This window comes from Henckelia pumila, chromosome 4 (assembly GCF_033568475.1).
Source record: "Henckelia pumila isolate YLH828 chromosome 4, ASM3356847v2, whole genome shotgun sequence".
Lineage (NCBI taxonomy): Eukaryota > Viridiplantae > Streptophyta > Magnoliopsida > Lamiales > Gesneriaceae > Henckelia > Henckelia pumila.
Genome location: NC_133123.1, coordinates 139907719 through 139924884, shown reverse-complemented (window position 1 = coordinate 139924884; position 17166 = coordinate 139907719). Strand labels below are relative to the sequence as shown.

The window sequence follows — 17166 nt, the reverse complement described above, 5'->3', positions numbered from 1 at the left end:
AAAAAAATTCCGTGGAATAGTAAAATCTTCCTCTTGATTATAATAGTTCATTATAATTACAAGTTAAGCAAAAATAATCCGAAAGCCCCTATTTCGCAGACACATGTATATTTCAATGATAATATAATAATAAATTCAAATTTAGTGCCACCACGTTCCCTGGTGGACTAATTTCCGGGTCCAATTTCTGTTGAATTCGGCGGGCTGCTTTCAGCAAGCACGCCGCAGCCTATGGACCGTGCCGTCTAGATCTCGAGGGCCCATTGGTGATCTTAAAACTGGATTGGGCTAGAGAATGTCTGGCCGAAAGCCCAGTTAGATGGCGCAATATCCAAGAAAGTTTTGGTGGTCCCATCCGTGGAAGTGACCATAAATGACAAAGATTGGCCGTTGAGAAATGAATTGGATTGCCAATTTGCACCCCAATTTCTGGACATAGCCATCCAGCCCGTTCTCGAGCCCTTGATTTGAACCGATCGAACCGATCCAGCATTTCCCACATTGCTAATCAAGACTAGTTCAAAGTAGTCCCTTCCATTGATCGTGAATCTAACACCACCATGTTTCTTGCAAGGAACCCTGCAATCACGCGACTCATGAGCCATTATTTGACCTAGTTATTAACCAGACAAAAGTAGCGTTTGAAAGAGATTTTAGAAAACACTTATCAGCATTTTGTTAAGAAAAAATTGAAAATGCTTCTTACAAACTCTCCCAAACATACCGTAAAAAACAAAGACAAACCTTTGGTAAAGTACAGGTACGATTCCACCCCGGTAAATGCCGATCTTCTCCCAGGCAGGCTGGGCCATGTCGAAATGTGGGCGGGGCGGGTTGCACCAGCCTCCGTTGTTGCTCGGGAGATCGAAATTCGGTGGGCAAAAGTTAGTGGCGGTGACGGTTATAGACACCCCCGGCTTGCACCACTGTGGGTCATTTTTATAATCACAGATGATCTTGTAGCACTGCCCACATGATGCCCCATCGTTGAACAATGCAGTGCTCAATGCCGCAGTCCTAGTCCCATACCCAGCTGAATACAAGTTCCCATATCCACAAGCACCCCCTACATATATACATATGATTACAAGAAAATTTTAAAGAATAATATACTAAAACGGGTTTCTATTTGAGAATTTGAAAATAATTTAACTTACTTACCCATTGTTCCCGAAGCATCGCTGCCGCCGTAGAAGGTGGCATGAGCCTGGATCCATCCAGAAGCTGCGAAAGCACTGGCACTAACGATCAAACTGGTCAAACCAAGAGTGAATGTTAATGCAAAAGCAACATTATAAATAATCGACATTTCTTTGGTACGTAAGTTCCAAGAACAATTATGAAGAATAAGATTGGTAGAAATATAGATTTGTTATAATGACCAAGATTTTGTAGTCCTTATATAGGTGCCATGATTTCTGGTATTGGAACCAGTCACATGTGATTGCCCCAAAAAAAAAAAAAAAAAAAAAAAAAACCCACGATTTTTTCAAATGAATTATCTGACAATCCTGAATCTCATTCAATTATTCCATGTTCTCTGCCCTGTAACTCACGAGCCCACATGGATTTCACAACCTAAATTAGATGACGAAATGACTCAATTTCATATGATCCCAAGAGTTTCGTTCGAAAATTCAGCTAGCTAAGCTAACTATCATCGATCGATGGATTTCGAATGGTACACATGATTTGCTAATTTGAAAACAAAATCAGTAGATTTGCTCAAAAAATGACAAAAAATTTGGCCTAATGTGACCTCTCATGTCATGTGCCTTATCGACCATATCTGGTGCAACCCATTATTATATCATGTGTAAAGCACATGCCTTTTGGCATACATTGTAAGATGTTGTCATTTGCCATGTGATGATACCGGCATCCAATTAAATGCCATGAAAATTTTTATATTACCATTCTATGAATCACCGCCAAATATGGTATGGGGGGAAAGAAATTAAAGAAGGATGCCAATTGCCAATCATTGGAGTTCTGATTAAAGATGAGTATAATCTCCGGTACACTCTTCATTACATTTCGATTGAATTGATAGATTTCAATCTTAGTTATTAACAAGGGTCTTTTTGCATGTATTGCGTATTTATATAGTTGGACAATTATTTAAAATCATGGTTTTCGTTATTCTTAAATTAATGAATTTTAATTGTATTTTTTATTAGAAGTGATAATTATCCATCTAAAAATTTAAAAACGTACTTACATATAAAATTTTGAAAAGCAGATAATTTTACATCAAGACAACAAACATAATTACTCGATTACCCTCCTGCTTTATTATATAACATAGATATATAATTTTGAAACATATTTCATAATGTGGTGACTGGTGAATTCCAACTGATTTGCATTCTAATTCCAAAATAGCATTTCCGATGTTCTCATTCGCCCATGTTCTTTTTTAATTCTGAAAACATCAAAAGACATCTTTCAATTGTGCTTTAAATAAATTATATTTGGAGAACAATTTTTTAAAATATATTTTTAATTTTTTTCACTTATAAAACATTGAAACATTTTTAAATAAACATAGCCTAATTAATTAAGTCTGCCGAACTTGTCTAGACAATGAAAATTTTCAAAGTCCTCTCTCGCATTAATTCTTGCACTGATGAAGCCACTGGCTACTCTATGCATTTATCATTTATTAGTAACTGACTTCTAAAAATTACAAGTTAGTTTGAATTATAATATACTTTTTTTTTTTTTTGAGAAATTGAATTATGATATACATATATACACGTTCATAGATTTTTTTATACTGGTTAATTATTTTAGGATTTAATTTGATATGTAATTAAGATAATATATTTAACGTCAGCAATCAGCATGGTCGCGTGTTTTCGTTATCTCTTTCCATGATTATGGCCCGTTTGCTAGAGCGAAGCTATGTTATACTGGATTATACTGTATAAAATATATACGCTTTTTTTATTTTTTATTTTTTATTTTTTTTTCTATCTATCTTCTTTTCTTTTACATATAAAAAAGTGTCACTTTGAAGTGTGAATTAATGTTCACAAATGAACTCTTCTCCCTTAGTAATCACCACTCGCAGTATATAGTTAGTATTTATCAATAAATTAAATAGTATTTACTTAATCTTGTGGTTATTAATTAGTAGCCTTTTTTCCTCAAAAAAAAAAAAAAGTAGCCTGACCTTTGACTTTTTCATACTTTGTTCATTTGGACAAACGTGATTTATTTTCCGGTTATGCTTAAAATTTTTATAGTGTTAAAGTGGAAGAAGCAGAGGAGACAAGTACTTTTATTTTAAAAATATCAAATGTAATGTCCAAAATGGAAATTAAATAGAATAAATATGTAAATAATTTAAACTACTTATTTTTCAAAATAGAACTATACTAATTAAATATCTAAACAAACGACGTAGTTTTGAAGATTGAAGTAATTATTGTATCTTTTGTACAGCAGCATTTACAGATGGCTAGGTAGAATAAGTTTATTAGTATTTATAAATGGGTAGAAATCATAAAATAGATATTTTAATGTACATTTGTTAAAATTATAATTGACAATTGCATAGCTAATGAATAGAATAACAGTGATTTTTTTTTTTGAAAAATAATAGAAAAGAAATGGGTACGATGCTTTGTATGGTTAAAGATCTATGAGATTGTATTCAGTATAGATTAAATTTAATTCAAGATTTGAAAGCATTGGAGTTTATATATCATTTTTTTTTTATTTTTTATAAGTGTTTTTAGCAATCAGATTTTACAATGATAGTGTATGCAATTAATTTCAACATATATGTATATCTACATACAATGTCATTAGTTTTGACAATAAAAACCAAATATTTTTTTAATCGTGATTTATAACCTATCAAAAGATTAATATAATAAGGGTACAATTGAAATTTATTTATCAAATTTACTTTTCCAATAACTTTCTTATTTGTGTGAAAATGCATATACGAACCTAAATATATTAAATTGAGAGATTATTTTTAAAATTTCCAATGAGTATATATATGTTTGGTAAATTTATTTGAAAAGCAAGTTCCAACAAAAACATAAGTCTCTTCTCAAAAACAGAAACAAAAAAAACAAATACAAAAACAAAAACATAAGTGCAAGTTAAATATAATTATTCAATATAAACTCAACATCATTCTAGAATCCAAAAAAGCTTCAAGGTACAAAAATACCATTGCAAATATTTTTCCATACTCGATACTACTACATATATCAATCTTAAATGATCAGTTGCATCGAACAAATTTTTCCATATATCATTCATTCCATTCATTAATATGTAAACAACTTGTAAACCTCGATGTACATGCATCATCATCCTTTATTAATTTAATTTGATAGTGTATTGATCCGATAGACAAACTAGGAGCCGAGGGTTCAAATTCTCATCTTCTGTGGAATGGTACTTAAATCCCCACAGTCAAAGTCTCCCATCCTAGCCGTAATTTTAACAAGATTCTTGCTCAAAAACCGCTTCCTCAAGAAGCTGATAACCTTATTACCAGAATGTTGTACAAAACCAACAATATATGCGGCAGTTAGGAGGCTCAAAATTCTCCATCTCCTCTCCTTCACATACATCCGTAGACCCTTCTCAACTCTGATGTATTCGTCGTCGTATTCTTGTTCGAAATTTGATGTTGCAAGAGCTTTCCCAAGGCATCGTGCAAGAACGATGCTGTCTTCTAAAGACGAACCTCCGCCTTGACCTATAGCCGGTGTCATGGGATGAAAGGCGTCACCGACCACACAAACGTTGTTCTTCACGAAATTTCTTCCTAACAAAACATTCCATGGGAATTTTAATCTTAAAGGTGTGTAGCAGATGCAGTGTAGCTCAGTTCTTTCCACGATGTTTGATATGTTTGGCGGTGCATCGCGGAGTTGGCTCCCCACAAATTTTATCATGCTCAAGGGATCTTGGTTTTCCTCGTTGTCTGTCAGAAAATGATAGAAAAACAACGGAATGTAAATGTAAAAGCTCATCACCGAGTTGAAAGAATGAATATTTGTCATGTGGCAATCATGTGCTAAATCTTTATATGCTCATATTGCTTGTCTTATTTTCAAGCATGCATGTCCATATATATACATTTAATGCAACATATGAAATTAAAATTAAGCTAGCAAAAATATGGTAATTTAAATCGTCGAACATGGTGAATATATATATATATATAATAATGGGCCTTACATCGATGGAAGGAGGGGCTGAAGTTGCAGAACCAATATAGGCTATTTTCATCACAAGGAACAAAACCAAAATGCACACACAAAGTTGAGTAGACATGAAACTTGGGGTCGAACCCGTGGCCATGATCAGGATTATTATAATTAGCAAGGCCTCTAATGGCTGATCGCCCTGTACTAACTGGATCATCAAGCCCCAGCCACTTCGCAACCATCGAATTCCCTCCATCACATCCGATCAATACCTTACAATAATACTTAATTAGTTTATATATGAACTTATATATATAAATTAATATCCTAAATTCATTTAGGTACATTAATTAATTTAGATATATGGATGAATTTAATTAATTCGAACGAAAGGTGGTTTTGACTTGAGAATCAATTGATTGGAGCAAAATAATCCAAACGCACCCTTAAAAAAAATATACCTTCTGAAACCAATAATTATATTGCTAGAGGTGGATATATCGATCGAACAGTGAAATTAACTCAGGAATTATTTAGGTGATTTTTTTTTAAAAAAAATAAAATTATTATAATATATATATATATATATATATATTCTAGCTAGTATCTATCTTGGATTTACGTACCTTAGTTTTGACAAGCGAACCGTCGGCAAGATGCAACAATTTAAAGTTGCCCGTTTGAGTTTCTTCGATAGAAACAGCTTTAGAAGAATATCTGATAGTTCCATGAGGCAGTTGGCTCTCCAAGGTTTCCAACAAATCTTTCCTTTTGATACAACGGCTTTCAAAATTGCTGTACGTAATCCATGAAATTTGAACGTAACACATATATATTATTATATCGAATTAATTAATGACCGAAACTAAGACGAGAAATGAAGCATGCAGCTAGCTCACAATAATAAAAGATCATGGGATTGCTCCGCACCGAGCGGAATGGAGCCCGAAGAGACAACCTTAAATCTGCAACGTCATTAACTCTATGTCTTAAGTAATTGAAAAAAAAATAATTATAATTTGTTGGCAATGCGAAATAGGAAGAGAGTTTAATTGTGATGACATGCCCTTGAGTTAGAATGGAGTTTTTCCTTAGCAAATCTCCGACGCCAACTGCATCAAGTGCTCGCCAGGCATTGGGCCACGTGGTTAGCGCATATCCAGTGAATTTTAAGCACTCTGATGATTCCAAAACAAGACTTCTCAACCCCAACCTTAAACACATAAACAAATTAAACCACATGGGCCGGAGAAATCTTTCGGACAATAATTAATTAATTAATGACTCATGATATATAAACATATTTGATCGATCGATCGCTACCTGTGCAGTCCCAAAGCTGTAGTCAAACCAGATATTCCAGCGCCCACGATTACAATATCTTCATATATCTCTTCGTCCATTTCTTTCAAACTTGTTCCAAATTCCTCCTTTTTTTTTAAAAAAAAAAAAGAGAAATGGAGTTGAAGAAGTGGACTCGAAAATAACTTAATTTATAGACTTCACTCTTGGGTCCTAATTAAGGAAGAAAACCACGGCCTAACTTGGGAGAACTTTTGCTAATTTTTTGGGACTACGGCTAGAGTTTGGGAGAGAGAAGAAGCCAACGACACAAGCAAGATTCACGTATCATCGCCTGAGATTTTCTTATTCTTTTTCACTTATCTTATTAGTCATGAATTCAAAATTTTGATTTCAAAATTATCTTATTTCGGTTAAATCTAATTAACCGATCGAACCGAATGAATTCGAAAATTCGGTTCGATTAATTCGGTTTTAGTGTTACGAAATTTTGGTTAAATAGGTTAATTCGGTTTGGTAATCGGTTTTTTTTAAAAAAATCGGTTAATTCGGTTAGCAGAATTATAAATAATTAAATTTTGAATTTTTTTATTAGACTTTACATATAATTTATAATATATTTTTAATGTGTTTATATTAATATTGTACTTAATTTTTGTTATTTTAATTTTTTTAAGCTTAATGTGTTTTATTATTATAAAAATACCATATTTCAATCATTAATCATTAATTTTATAAAATTTTGTATTTTTTAATTTATTTTGTGAAAAATCGGTTAATTCGGTGACCGACCGAATTAACCGATTTTAATTCGGTTCGGTTAAATCGGTTTTAACATAAATTCGGTTCGGTTTAATTAGCCCAAAAATAATTCGGTTAATTCAGTTCGGTTTTTGAACAAATTAACCGAATGCTCACCCCTACTTGATAGAGTCAAACTATTGATTTTTGCTCATGTTTTGGATTGATTGATATTTTGATTTATTTTATGTTTATTGATTAATGTTTACACAAATTTCTTGCTTTTAATTTTGCCAATTAATTGCATGTTTGTTGTTCGATCTGGACTTGAAATAGAAGAAATAAAAAATAGCTTCAAAAATATTGATCTACACATGGTTAAACTAGCTAGAAATAGTATTCGATTTCAGTGTGTGATTTTAGGCGAAATCTTCAGTCAATATTATAACATGAGGTTTGATTAAGACATTAGGTTGATCATCTTCTGGAATATAATCTTAGAAGCGTTTACATGTTCTATTCTTAAATGTGTTATCTTGCTGGAAAATATGGTTTTGAGAGTGGATGGGAATGAAAGATGAATAAAGAAACCTTGAATCATGCATGATTCAAGCATGCAGAGAGTGTCTTAATTATGCAAAGAATCATGCCGTTTCTTGCTTCTTCGTCTTCTTCCTTTTTTTCTTATATATTCTTGTTTGCTGTCATGGACAATGTATTCAGCATTATTATACATTTTTCTACTAAAGCTGGGCATCAACCCTGACTTATAGCCGGCGTCAAAGGATATATTACACTGAAAGGCTTCAGTGTCCCCACCAACACAAACGTTGTTTTGTTCCAAATCCATTTCCTAATCTAGTCGTATTTTGGTAATTATTAATCGGTAAATAAGTTAATGAATATTATTTGATATAACAAACGCTTTGATGAGGAAATGACTCAGATGCTGACCAAAACCAACCCATCGTGGTTAAATTAATTAATACACGACCATATATGTGCGCCATGCACACATGCCACAGCTAGTTGATAAAAAAGAATCCCAAATTCAACTTGAAAAACGAGGCAGTAGCACCCCACAATCAAAGTCAGCAATTCTCAATGTAAGCTGGACCGCGTATTGTCTCAAAAACTTGTTCCTCAAAAAGCTCATCACTCTCCCCTCACTCTCTTGTATCATACCAACCAAATACGCTGCACTAATAAGACCGAAACTTCTCCATCTCCTCTCTCTCACGTACCTTTCTACGCCCTTTTCCATCTCGGTGTATTCATCCACATTTCCTTTCGCGTTCCATAAAACATCACCGATGCATCGCGCAAGAATGATGCTGTCTTCTAAAGCAGAGCATCCCCCTTGACCGATATCTGGTGTCATGGGATGAAGGGCGTCCCCGACTACACAAACGTTGTTTTTCCCCAAATTTCCGGTCAGAATGTTCCATGGCAATCTCAGTTTTAAAGAAGAATAAATTATGCATTCTGGTTCAGTTCTCTCCACAATTTGTGAGACTCGTACTGGTGCTTTCTGGATATTGGCCAACACAAATTGCTTCATTTTCAAGGGATCTTGCTCCTTTACATCGTCTGTTAACCCAAATAGATCAAATGTGTAGTCCGATGTTCGGAAACAATTTAAATGCAATAAAACAATCCAGCATATGAATTTTAAAGAAAAAATTACATGATATTATACTTATATATTTAAAATTAATCAAACTGGATTCAATGGAGTAACAAAAGGCTTACAATGGAAGAAAGATGGAGTGAAAGTGCAAAACCAATATACGTTCTTTTCGTCGCAGGGAATAAAACCATAACGAATTCCTCCTCCAAAGAATGCATGGAACTTGGGCTGGAAGCCATGGCCATCTGGATAATTAACAAAGCCTCGAATTACGGATCGACCCGAATAGACTGGATTCTGGAGCCCCAACCACTTGGCCACCAATGAGTTCGCACCATCACACCCAATCAGAACCTGAGTGTTTTACATGTAAGTCACCATTACGTGCACAACTAATCAAGTGGCACATTTTTTAGCAACAAAGGCTCTGAATAGTCAGAGGATTTAGAGTATATTGATTCCATCCCCTTGTTCTAGAAAGATATTGTACATATGGACTTGCTAGCTTGTTATAAATGGAATCAAATGTTTATTTTCAAAAAAAAAAAAAAAATACTGCAATAAAATAAAAGTTGTGTTATATGATAAAAAACTCACTTTGGTTTTGACAACTGAGCCATCCGCAAGATGCACCAATTTAATTTTTCCTGATTCTTCGATTGATACAAGTTTTGAAGAATATCTGATAGTTCCCTGGGGCAGCTCCCTCTCCAAAGTTTCCAACAAGTCTTTTCTTTTCACGCAACGGGTTTCGAAATTACTGGCATACAACATGCACATACATATGATAGTCAGAAAATGAAATAAGCTTAAGCCCCCTTTTTCGCAAATTTCTCATGATAATTGCAGTGCTGGACGAGTAGGGTGATTTATACATTCATTCAAATACTTCGATGAATTTAAGTTTCATTCGTCGAAAATAAATCAAATTCACATCTCACAATTTCACTTCTGCCTTGTTGGGTTGGGATGGGGATTGCTCAGAAATAAACGGGCTTTCATCTGAAGAGACATGCAGAAATCTGCACCAAGAATTGGAAGCAACTTTCAGAACTGATGCAAACATTTCATCATACAAATAAGCATATAAGTCATGAATAACAAAAAGGTTTCAATCAGTGTATCAAAAATTCTTTTTTCCCATACCCTTGCATTTGTAGAGATGTTTCTCGAACCAGGTCCCCGATGCCTAGTGCGTCAAGAGCCTTCCAGGCATTGGCCCACAGTGTAAGGGCAAACCCAGTGATTCTCAATTTATCGGATGATTCTAATACCAGGCTCCGAATTCCCAACCTACAAATGAATATATATGTTATGTACTCCATGCAACTCAACTGTTTGGTTCCCTTAACACTATAAGCTCTAGCCTACAAAAGAAATTTTTTTAGTTTTAAGAGTCCATGTACACTGTTAAGGTATTTGTGTTTCGAACAAAAATTAGTTGAATCTCAAGCTGCAAAATATGCAAAGTCAATTCCGAGACATACCTGTGAAGTGCCAAAGCCGTAGCCAAACCAGATATGCCAGCACCCACTACAACAATGTCTTCACATATTTCTGTGTCCATTTCTTGCATTCTTGTCCCCGGAGGAGAGATTTCAACACATAATTTATAGAACTATATTCCTGCATTTGGTGAACAAATCAGGCACGAACTCCTATTGATAAGGTAGATCGGCCGTCATTAACTTACAAGTCCAAATATTCAAACTTGGGATACAAGGAAAACTTGTGAATTCCAGGCGGCCACAGAAACAGTATTAAATTTTTTATTCAGTGGCGGCTACACTTTAACGTCATGACCCGATATTCCCACCTCATGAAAATAGAATAACCAATAGTTTTCATGAACATATCGTTATTTATTTCATATTTTGGTATAAAAGTGATAGACAATACTTTCATATTTTGGTATAAAAGTGATAGACAATAGTTTACATTTTTAATTTTTTTTTAAAAAAGAGATTTTTTTGTTGCACCCCACACATAATTCATTAACTCACTTGTAAAATGGCATAAATCCGCTATTACAACGTGCAATTATCAATTTTCCTGATTTGTAAAGCAGTAGAAGCTGAACAGGTTGTTCAGGCAGCGATTATAGAACATGCATTAGGAGAACTCCAAAAACACAAAAACAAAACAAGAACAAAACAAAAAGACTTAATCAAAAAATAAATTTTAAGCAAGTTTTTTCATACGTACAAATTAAAGAAAAGTATGTTCCACAGCAACGAAACTACATTAAAATTAACTTCAAAAACTATGAAAGCAAAATAAATTAATAAGCAAGAAAGAGGCCGGGATGATCTTTTCTACAAGTGTGTCATTTTACGTTCGATATCACAAATGAAAGACAAGCGTGTCACATTATATTTTAATTTATGTTGGTACACGTGTCACATATATTTCCGTAAAACAGGAAATGAAACACCAACTGAAACAGAAGATCTGGAAAGGTTAATGGCCTTAGTTAGTGATCACATAGAACATCCTATAGTTAAAACTAACAAAAATAATAACGATAAATATGGAGCAGAGCAAACATCCGTCAACCAGTCGAACAATGAACATCATATCCTTCTCACAGCGCCGCCAAGGTTAAACTAAGCTAAGCACCCACAGCAGCCGCAGCGTCAGAAGCATGGAACGGTCTGTTAGATCTGAATCCCCGACCCCTACCACGTGGACCCCTTCCCTGGCCACGGCCTGCAGCAAAAGTAGGCACAGTGAGTGACCAAAATAGAGCAGCTTAAACATAATTCATACTGCGTTTTTTTCTTTTTTTGTTCTTTGAGTTGGAGACGGGATGTTTTGTTACAATTGGGTCTCGCATCCGAGGCCCCGTCGCAAATTTAGGACCTTCGTGTCAGCTAAACTATAAGTGGTCAGGATAATTCATAGTGCTTCAAGATCCAGACTCTAGCACACAACAAAACATATTATTGTTCTTTCGAAATTAATGAATACAAGCATATCAACGTCTCCAACACCTCTTGTTTGTGCCCGAGTGGAATCCAAGATGTTGAAACAATAACACATGGAAACAGAGTCGGTAGAACCTCACACCGTTTAACCACAAGTTTCTTGGATGACTTTCCTTAAGAAGGCTGTACTATTTACAATTTTCTTATATTCCCATGTAATTTTGATTGAAAAAGGGGAACATGACAATATCAGAGAACTCGAATAAATAAATAGAGGCCTCATCTACATCTACATAACCCTAATTCACACCGCTTCAGAAATAACAATTCAGCAGTTTATGGAAAAAAATCAACCAGAATCCGTGTAATACCTCGAGGGACCTCTTGATTGTAGCCTCCAGCATCATATTGATTATCCACCTGGAAACCATTGTAACCTCCCCTACCACGGCCACGGAAATTGCGAACTCTACCTCGACCTCTCCAATTACCCCTGGCATACCCACGATTCTGCTCATAGCCTCCATCATCGTACTCATATGTTGGAAAATCATTCCCTGCAATTGCAATAGCATATATGCAGAATAAACATAAGCATGATTAAGCTCAAACTTTCAACATAAAGTTACATATTAACTCCAACAAAAAATGTAAATCAACTTTATACCTGATCGGCCCCTGGCCCTTCCCCTTCCCCTTCCCCTTCCCCTACCAAATCTTCCTCTTCCTCGGGTAGGAGGTGACCCTTCTATGCAATTAAAACACAGATATTCCTAAGCTCAGGTTAAGAGGAACAAGTACATAAATCAGAAACCATGATACCCACCTCCATCATAGTCGACCTCCGTAGACACCTTCACCTGGTCAGCTGGTATGGGAGGTTGGTACCTAAAGCAAATAATGGCCCGAATTACAAAGAATGGTCTGTACTTCTACTTCAAGAACAAAATAGAAACATTATATAAAGGGAAAATCTATGATATCAATACTTTTGGGGGAGTAAAAAATGTGCTTTCCCTTACACTTGACAAAAGAATTGAGATTTACAAAGCACGACTAATAGCGAGTTTCGTTAGTTTTAGAGCAAGCAGACCAAGCAATTTTACAAATATAGAGAATCTAAAATAACTCACCCGATATTAGTCTTATCCAAATCTCTTTTTGAAAGAGTAATAGTGATCATCGAAACTTTCCTCGTGGTTTCCAGACTATTACAAAAAGCAAACAATGTTACAATCATGCTAATTCCGATGAAAAATTATCTAAATTCATAAATTTAAACATCCTAATTTCTATGTTCTTTTTGAGCACACTTACATTTGGAGACCTTCCTCCAGGGGTTCCCATGTGTCAGTTATATCAGTGGATTGAATTGATGTAATTTGGTTAAGTCCAACAATTCTCCTCTGAATTATAAAAAAGAGTAAAATCATACATCTTTTGGAATAACTCAATATTCAAAAGATACAAATATTTTTGTTTTAAAGAAAAAGTCACTACTCCTTTCAAAAAAACAAAAGAAAAAGTCACTACCTTGATCAATTCCACAATCGTCACAGTTTTGTTAATGGCTCTTCCCATTGCTTTGAACACTATTTCATCTGACTCCTTTTCCTGTCATATATAGCATGATAAATTAAGAGAAACAAATAACTCCCGGGAAATGGTACATACTTCATACTGGGCTATTCTTTAAAAGGGCAAAGCTGAAAGTGCCAAGTTATAGGACATTTTGTAAGATCATATTTTCAAATCTTACTACGATATTCGCGACCCATGCAAACCAAGTATTAGCAGAAACAAGTCCCAAAAACTGGACAGACATTTCAAGTGAATCAGCTACATCGTAACCAAAAAATGGACAGACATCTCAAGTGAATCAGCTACATCGTATGTAACCAAATTTACTTATGGAATAACCCAATAAATGTAAATCAAAACTAAAAACAGCAGAAGAACTCAAGAACTTGACCCAGAAGGCCAGAAATGTGGTGATCAAATTAAAGATAAAATAAGCAATGCCAATAAAATAGAAGAAATTACCAGATAACCATAGAAAACTTTCTAAGGAGACTCATTTAAGGTCGGTGAGATTTCAAAATTAATTTACCTTGGAAAATTTTAAATTTGTAGAAATTATAAACAATTTCAGTTTACGCCCCAGCAAAATTGTATTTCAAAACTTCCCCCTTCAGACTTGGGGAAGGCTCCGCCCCCTGTTTTGTAACCACAACATCATATACATACATACACCTGAAATCAAAATGCTAAACAAAATTTCAACGCATATATGCCCGCAAATACAAACACACCTGAAGCAAACTCATTGCATAAGTGATGTAGCTTCGCATCCTGCCTTGACTCGTAATCCTAATTTCGTTCTCATCAATCGGTGTTTCCATCCTCGGCTTCTCCACCTTATGGTAACGATCCATGCTCTACACAGAACTCAAAAGCAGCAAAATTCAATTTTTATCCCAAAAAAAAAAAAAAATTTGAACTTGAGCATCCTAAGCCGGAAAGCAATAACACAGAGGAACAACCTCGATCAATCAGTCGATAATTGACATAAAAGAGGGATAACTTGGTTTCGGGCAGATCTGGATGCGATTAATTCATAAATTTTGAAAATATATAAAGTTATAAAGACAAAAAGATTGAAAATTTACCTTGAATTAGTGTTCAGTCGGTGAAAGGATAAGTAAAAATTGGTCCGCGAAGCGAAAGCCCTCTTCTCCGGCTACGTTTCTTCGTTACGCCCTGATCGATTTGCGGCTTACTTCTCAGTTATTTATAAGCCGGTCCAGCATCTGTGCCCTAGTTCATTTCATTTAAACCGGTAGGCAGTTGATTTGGCCAAACTTATCCCCAATTTTAGGAACGAGTATTCAGGGACGTGTTTGGATAATAAAACTAGTCGGATAAGCGTACAACTCCCTACGCCAATATGTTGTACATTGTTTGAGTTAGTTTTTTTTTTTTTTTTTCTTTATTTAAAATAAATATTGGACTTTAATTCTGAACAAAATTTATATAGGTTTAGGATCAAGGAAACAAAAATAAAGGGGGAAATTGAATAAATTTTCAAGAAAGTCAGCGCAATAAATTGTCAATATTGCATAGACACATAGATATGACACGAGATGATATGAAATATTATCTATTTTTTTAAAAAATCATTAGGATACCTCATGGGGAAGATTCTATTGTTTTATATATAATATTCATATCATATATCCACTAGAGAATATAAGTAACGATATAAAGTATAAACATGTGATGATGTTTGATAAAAACGAGTGCCCGAGCTATCAAGGGTAGTGTAGTGGGCTTGACCAGTTGACCGGGCTAGTAGAGATGAAGTGTGGTTTGTCCCTCCTTGATCGAGATGATCTGTACACAAGGGAAAGAAATGAAAGCACGTTAGTGGGACGCCGGAAGGTTTTTCGGCGGGGCCACTCCGATGCTTAAGTCAGACTCAGAAATAGAGTGGGCTTCAAGAAAAATGAATATAGTGCTTTGAAATTTTTGATGAACATACCTCTACAAACACCTGAGGCAAGGTATTTATAAGCCTTGGAGTGAGAAAGTCACTCCGCATTTCCAGGGTATTGGCCACGATCTGGGTCGTGGGTGCAAGAGTTGCCCACGTTTACCTGTCACACACGATGAAGCCGGAAGGCTTGGGATTATGGCAATCGTGGGGATCATGCCCTGGAGAAATGGGCTTTGTCTAAGTCATGAAGACCTGGTCCTCCCAGGATCCTGGAGCTCCAGGTCTGCCTTTATACATCCCTAACGTCCCTGACTCGGTATAGCTCTGTTCACTGCCCTGACTAGCATCCCTGATGCTTTTACTTCTCCTTAGCCCTGATACCCCTGACTTCTCGGGATATCACCACTCCTTCCTAAAAATAGTCGGGCTAGAACCCTGTTCGCTGTCCTGACGAGCATCCCTGATGCTTCTGCTTCTCCTTAGCCCTGATACCCCTGGCTTCCCGGGATATCACCACTCCTCCCTAAAAATAGTCGGGCTAGAACTCTGTTCGCTGTCCTGACTAACATCCCTGATGCTTCTGCTTCTCCTTAGCCCTGATACCCCTGGCTTCCCGGGATATCACCACTCCTCCCTAAAAATAGTCGGGCTAGAACCCAGTTCGCTGTCGTGACTAACATCCCTGATGCTTCTGATTATTATTAGCCCTGATACCCCTGACTTCCCGGGGTATCACCATTCCGTGGGGCTTTAAAAAAATTGTGAAATTTTGTTAAATGCTGTAGGGCTGACGTTAGCCCTAGAATTTGAAGTGACGGGCAGGTGTTAGTGGACGTTACTTGTCCTTTCAACTGCCCGTATGATCATTACGCTGCCCGGTTCAACTTCCCAAGCTCATCCTTACCCTCCGACCACCTTTAAATCTACGTCCTAGATGTAAGTTCTTCACCTATAAATACTAAACCCCTTCCTTCATTTTTTACTTTCTCTGTTCACGCATTCCTTCCCTGCTTCTAAGTTTCATCGGCTCCGGCGATTCTGTATTTCAAGCTTATTTCTTACAGCCCTTGTTCGTGCTCCGTCCTTCTTCTGTAAGTTTTTACTCTACCTTATACTCAGTGTCCCCTTCTTTTACCTTGTCGTCTTCCTAAAAAATGTCAGAATCTGCCTCTTCTATATCTGGTGCCAATGCTCGTGGCTCTGCTAGTGTAGAGTCCGCGGCCCTACGCCATGATTCTCCACCCCCTGTCACTTCCAGTGTCCAACCGAGATTAGCCTCTTCCTCCTCTCGTCCAAAGAAGGCCCAAACTGGGACTTCTAAGGATAAAGGCAAAGCTAAAGCTTCTGCTTCTAACCCTCTTCTTCCTTTGCCCAAACCAAACCCTGAAGGTCCCTGGTTCTCCCAATTTACCACTACCCTACGCCCAGAATCCATATAGGAGCTTCGAGTTATGGGTAACATCCCTCCTGCGTATTCTATTCTTATTCCCGGGTCCCTTGGCCGGGCTGACCAGCCGCCCGAGGGGTTTTATACCTTCTTCAGGGAACAGCTCAGGAATTGGCTTCGTTTTCCTTTTCATCTTTTCTATTATAAAATTGCTGCTTTTTACAAGGTTCCCCTGAACCAATTTCATTCAAATGCTTTTCGTATGATGGCCGCCACTTACGTCCTTTTCAAAGCAAAAAATTTGGCCATCACCCCTCTTGTTTTTCACTATTACTATGCATGTCGTTTCACTGAGATGGCCTTCTCTTTGAACGCCCGGCAAAATGCCCGGTTCCTAGACGACACCCCCTCCTCTTGGAAGGGGTGGAAAGAAAGATTCTTTTATGTTCAGCTACCTAGTAACCGAACCAGACCCACCGAATTCTTGACTGCCCTTCCTC

General features: G+C 36.2%; 4 protein-coding genes across 6 annotated transcripts; all 4 read right to left on the bottom strand.

Moving 5' to 3' along the window:
* Positions 1 to 32: 32 nt before the first annotated feature.
* LOC140894695 (expansin-A11-like) lies at positions 33 to 1753 on the bottom strand. Its single transcript, XM_073303268.1, has 3 exons — positions 1162 to 1753; positions 745 to 1066; positions 33 to 579 (listed from the first exon to the last, which is right to left on the bottom strand). The coding sequence occupies exons 1-3, from the start codon at positions 1307 to 1309 to the stop codon at positions 273 to 275; spliced, it is 777 nt and encodes a 258-aa protein (XP_073159369.1). The 5' UTR covers positions 1310 to 1753; the 3' UTR covers positions 33 to 272.
* A 2535-nt stretch (positions 1754 to 4288) lies between these two features.
* LOC140867432 (monooxygenase 2-like) lies at positions 4289 to 6604 on the bottom strand. Its single transcript, XM_073272506.1, has 6 exons — positions 6507 to 6604; positions 6250 to 6396; positions 6083 to 6148; positions 5810 to 5978; positions 5215 to 5455; positions 4289 to 4957 (listed from the first exon to the last, which is right to left on the bottom strand). Exons 1-6 carry the CDS (start codon positions 6584 to 6586, stop codon positions 4398 to 4400), a joined length of 1263 nt encoding a protein of 420 aa, XP_073128607.1. The 5' UTR covers positions 6587 to 6604; the 3' UTR covers positions 4289 to 4397.
* A 1511-nt stretch (positions 6605 to 8115) lies between these two features.
* LOC140861089 (monooxygenase 2-like) lies at positions 8116 to 11065 on the bottom strand. The gene is made up of 6 exons (XM_073264090.1): positions 10344 to 11065; positions 10003 to 10149; positions 9798 to 9878; positions 9454 to 9616; positions 8979 to 9210; positions 8116 to 8816 (listed from the first exon to the last, which is right to left on the bottom strand). The coding sequence occupies exons 1-6, from the start codon at positions 10430 to 10432 to the stop codon at positions 8278 to 8280; spliced, it is 1251 nt and encodes a 416-aa protein (XP_073120191.1). The 5' UTR covers positions 10433 to 11065; the 3' UTR covers positions 8116 to 8277.
* A 132-nt stretch (positions 11066 to 11197) lies between these two features.
* On the bottom strand, positions 11198 to 14633 carry LOC140861090 (uncharacterized). 3 transcript variants are annotated; one of them, XM_073264093.1, is made up of 9 exons: positions 14453 to 14633; positions 14096 to 14221; positions 13317 to 13397; positions 13101 to 13189; positions 12917 to 12991; positions 12610 to 12671; positions 12451 to 12528; positions 12155 to 12340; positions 11198 to 11565 (listed from the first exon to the last, which is right to left on the bottom strand). In XM_073264093.1, the coding sequence occupies exons 2-9, from the start codon at positions 14216 to 14218 to the stop codon at positions 11468 to 11470; spliced, it is 792 nt and encodes a 263-aa protein (XP_073120194.1). In that variant the 5' UTR covers positions 14219 to 14221; positions 14453 to 14633; the 3' UTR covers positions 11198 to 11467. The 3 variants fall into 3 exon arrangements, with proteins under 3 accessions (XP_073120194.1, XP_073120193.1, XP_073120195.1); XM_073264092.1 differs by having other exon boundaries at positions 12451 to 12531; positions 14453 to 14630; XM_073264094.1 differs by lacking the exon at positions 14453 to 14633 and adding an exon at positions 13894 to 13999 and having other exon boundaries at positions 12451 to 12531; positions 14096 to 14223.
* Positions 14634 to 17166: the final 2533 nt, after the last annotated feature.

What these genes read in the sequence shown, in the direction of transcription:
- LOC140894695 (XM_073303268.1), bottom strand. Translation starts at nt 1,309, where the DNA reads ATGTCGATTATTTATAATGTTGCTTTTGCATTAACATTCACTCTTGGT. An exon ending in CGATGCTTCGGGAACAATGG is followed by an intron (nt 1,067 to 1,161) that starts GTAAGTAAGTTA and finishes GTATATATGTAG; the next exon opens with GGGGTGCTTGTGGATATGGG. An exon ending in GTACCTGTACTTTACCAAAG is followed by an intron (nt 580 to 744) that starts GTTTGTCTTTGT and finishes GCGTGATTGCAG; the next exon opens with GGTTCCTTGCAAGAAACATG.
- LOC140867432 (XM_073272506.1), bottom strand. Translation starts at nt 6,586, where the DNA reads ATGGACGAAGAGATATATGAAGATATTGTAATCGTGGGCGCTGGAATA. An exon ending in AACTCCATTCTAACTCAAGG is followed by an intron (nt 6,149 to 6,249) that starts GCATGTCATCAC and finishes ATGACGTTGCAG; the next exon opens with ATTTAAGGTTGTCTCTTCGG. An exon ending in CAGCCCCTCCTTCCATCGAT is followed by an intron (nt 4,958 to 5,214) that starts GTAAGGCCCATT and finishes ATTTTCTGACAG; the next exon opens with ACAACGAGGAAAACCAAGAT.
- LOC140861089 (XM_073264090.1), bottom strand. Translation starts at nt 10,432, where the DNA reads ATGCAAGAAATGGACACAGAAATATGTGAAGACATTGTTGTAGTGGGT. An exon ending in ACGGCTTTGGCACTTCACAG is followed by an intron (nt 10,150 to 10,343) that starts GTATGTCTCGGA and finishes ATTCATTTGTAG; the next exon opens with GTTGGGAATTCGGAGCCTGG. An exon ending in ACATCTCTACAAATGCAAGG is followed by an intron (nt 9,879 to 10,002) that starts GTATGGGAAAAA and finishes TTCTTGGTGCAG; the next exon opens with ATTTCTGCATGTCTCTTCAG.
- LOC140861090 (XM_073264092.1), bottom strand. Translation starts at nt 14,218, where the DNA reads ATGGATCGTTACCATAAGGTGGAGAAGCCGAGGATGGAAACACCGATT. An exon ending in GGAGGTCGACTATGATGGAG is followed by an intron (nt 12,532 to 12,609) that starts GTGGGTATCATG and finishes TTAATTGCATAG; the next exon opens with AAGGGTCACCTCCTACCCGA. An exon ending in CAATCAAGAGGTCCCTCGAG is followed by an intron (nt 11,566 to 12,154) that starts GTATTACACGGA and finishes CTTTTGCTGCAG; the next exon opens with GCCGTGGCCAGGGAAGGGGT.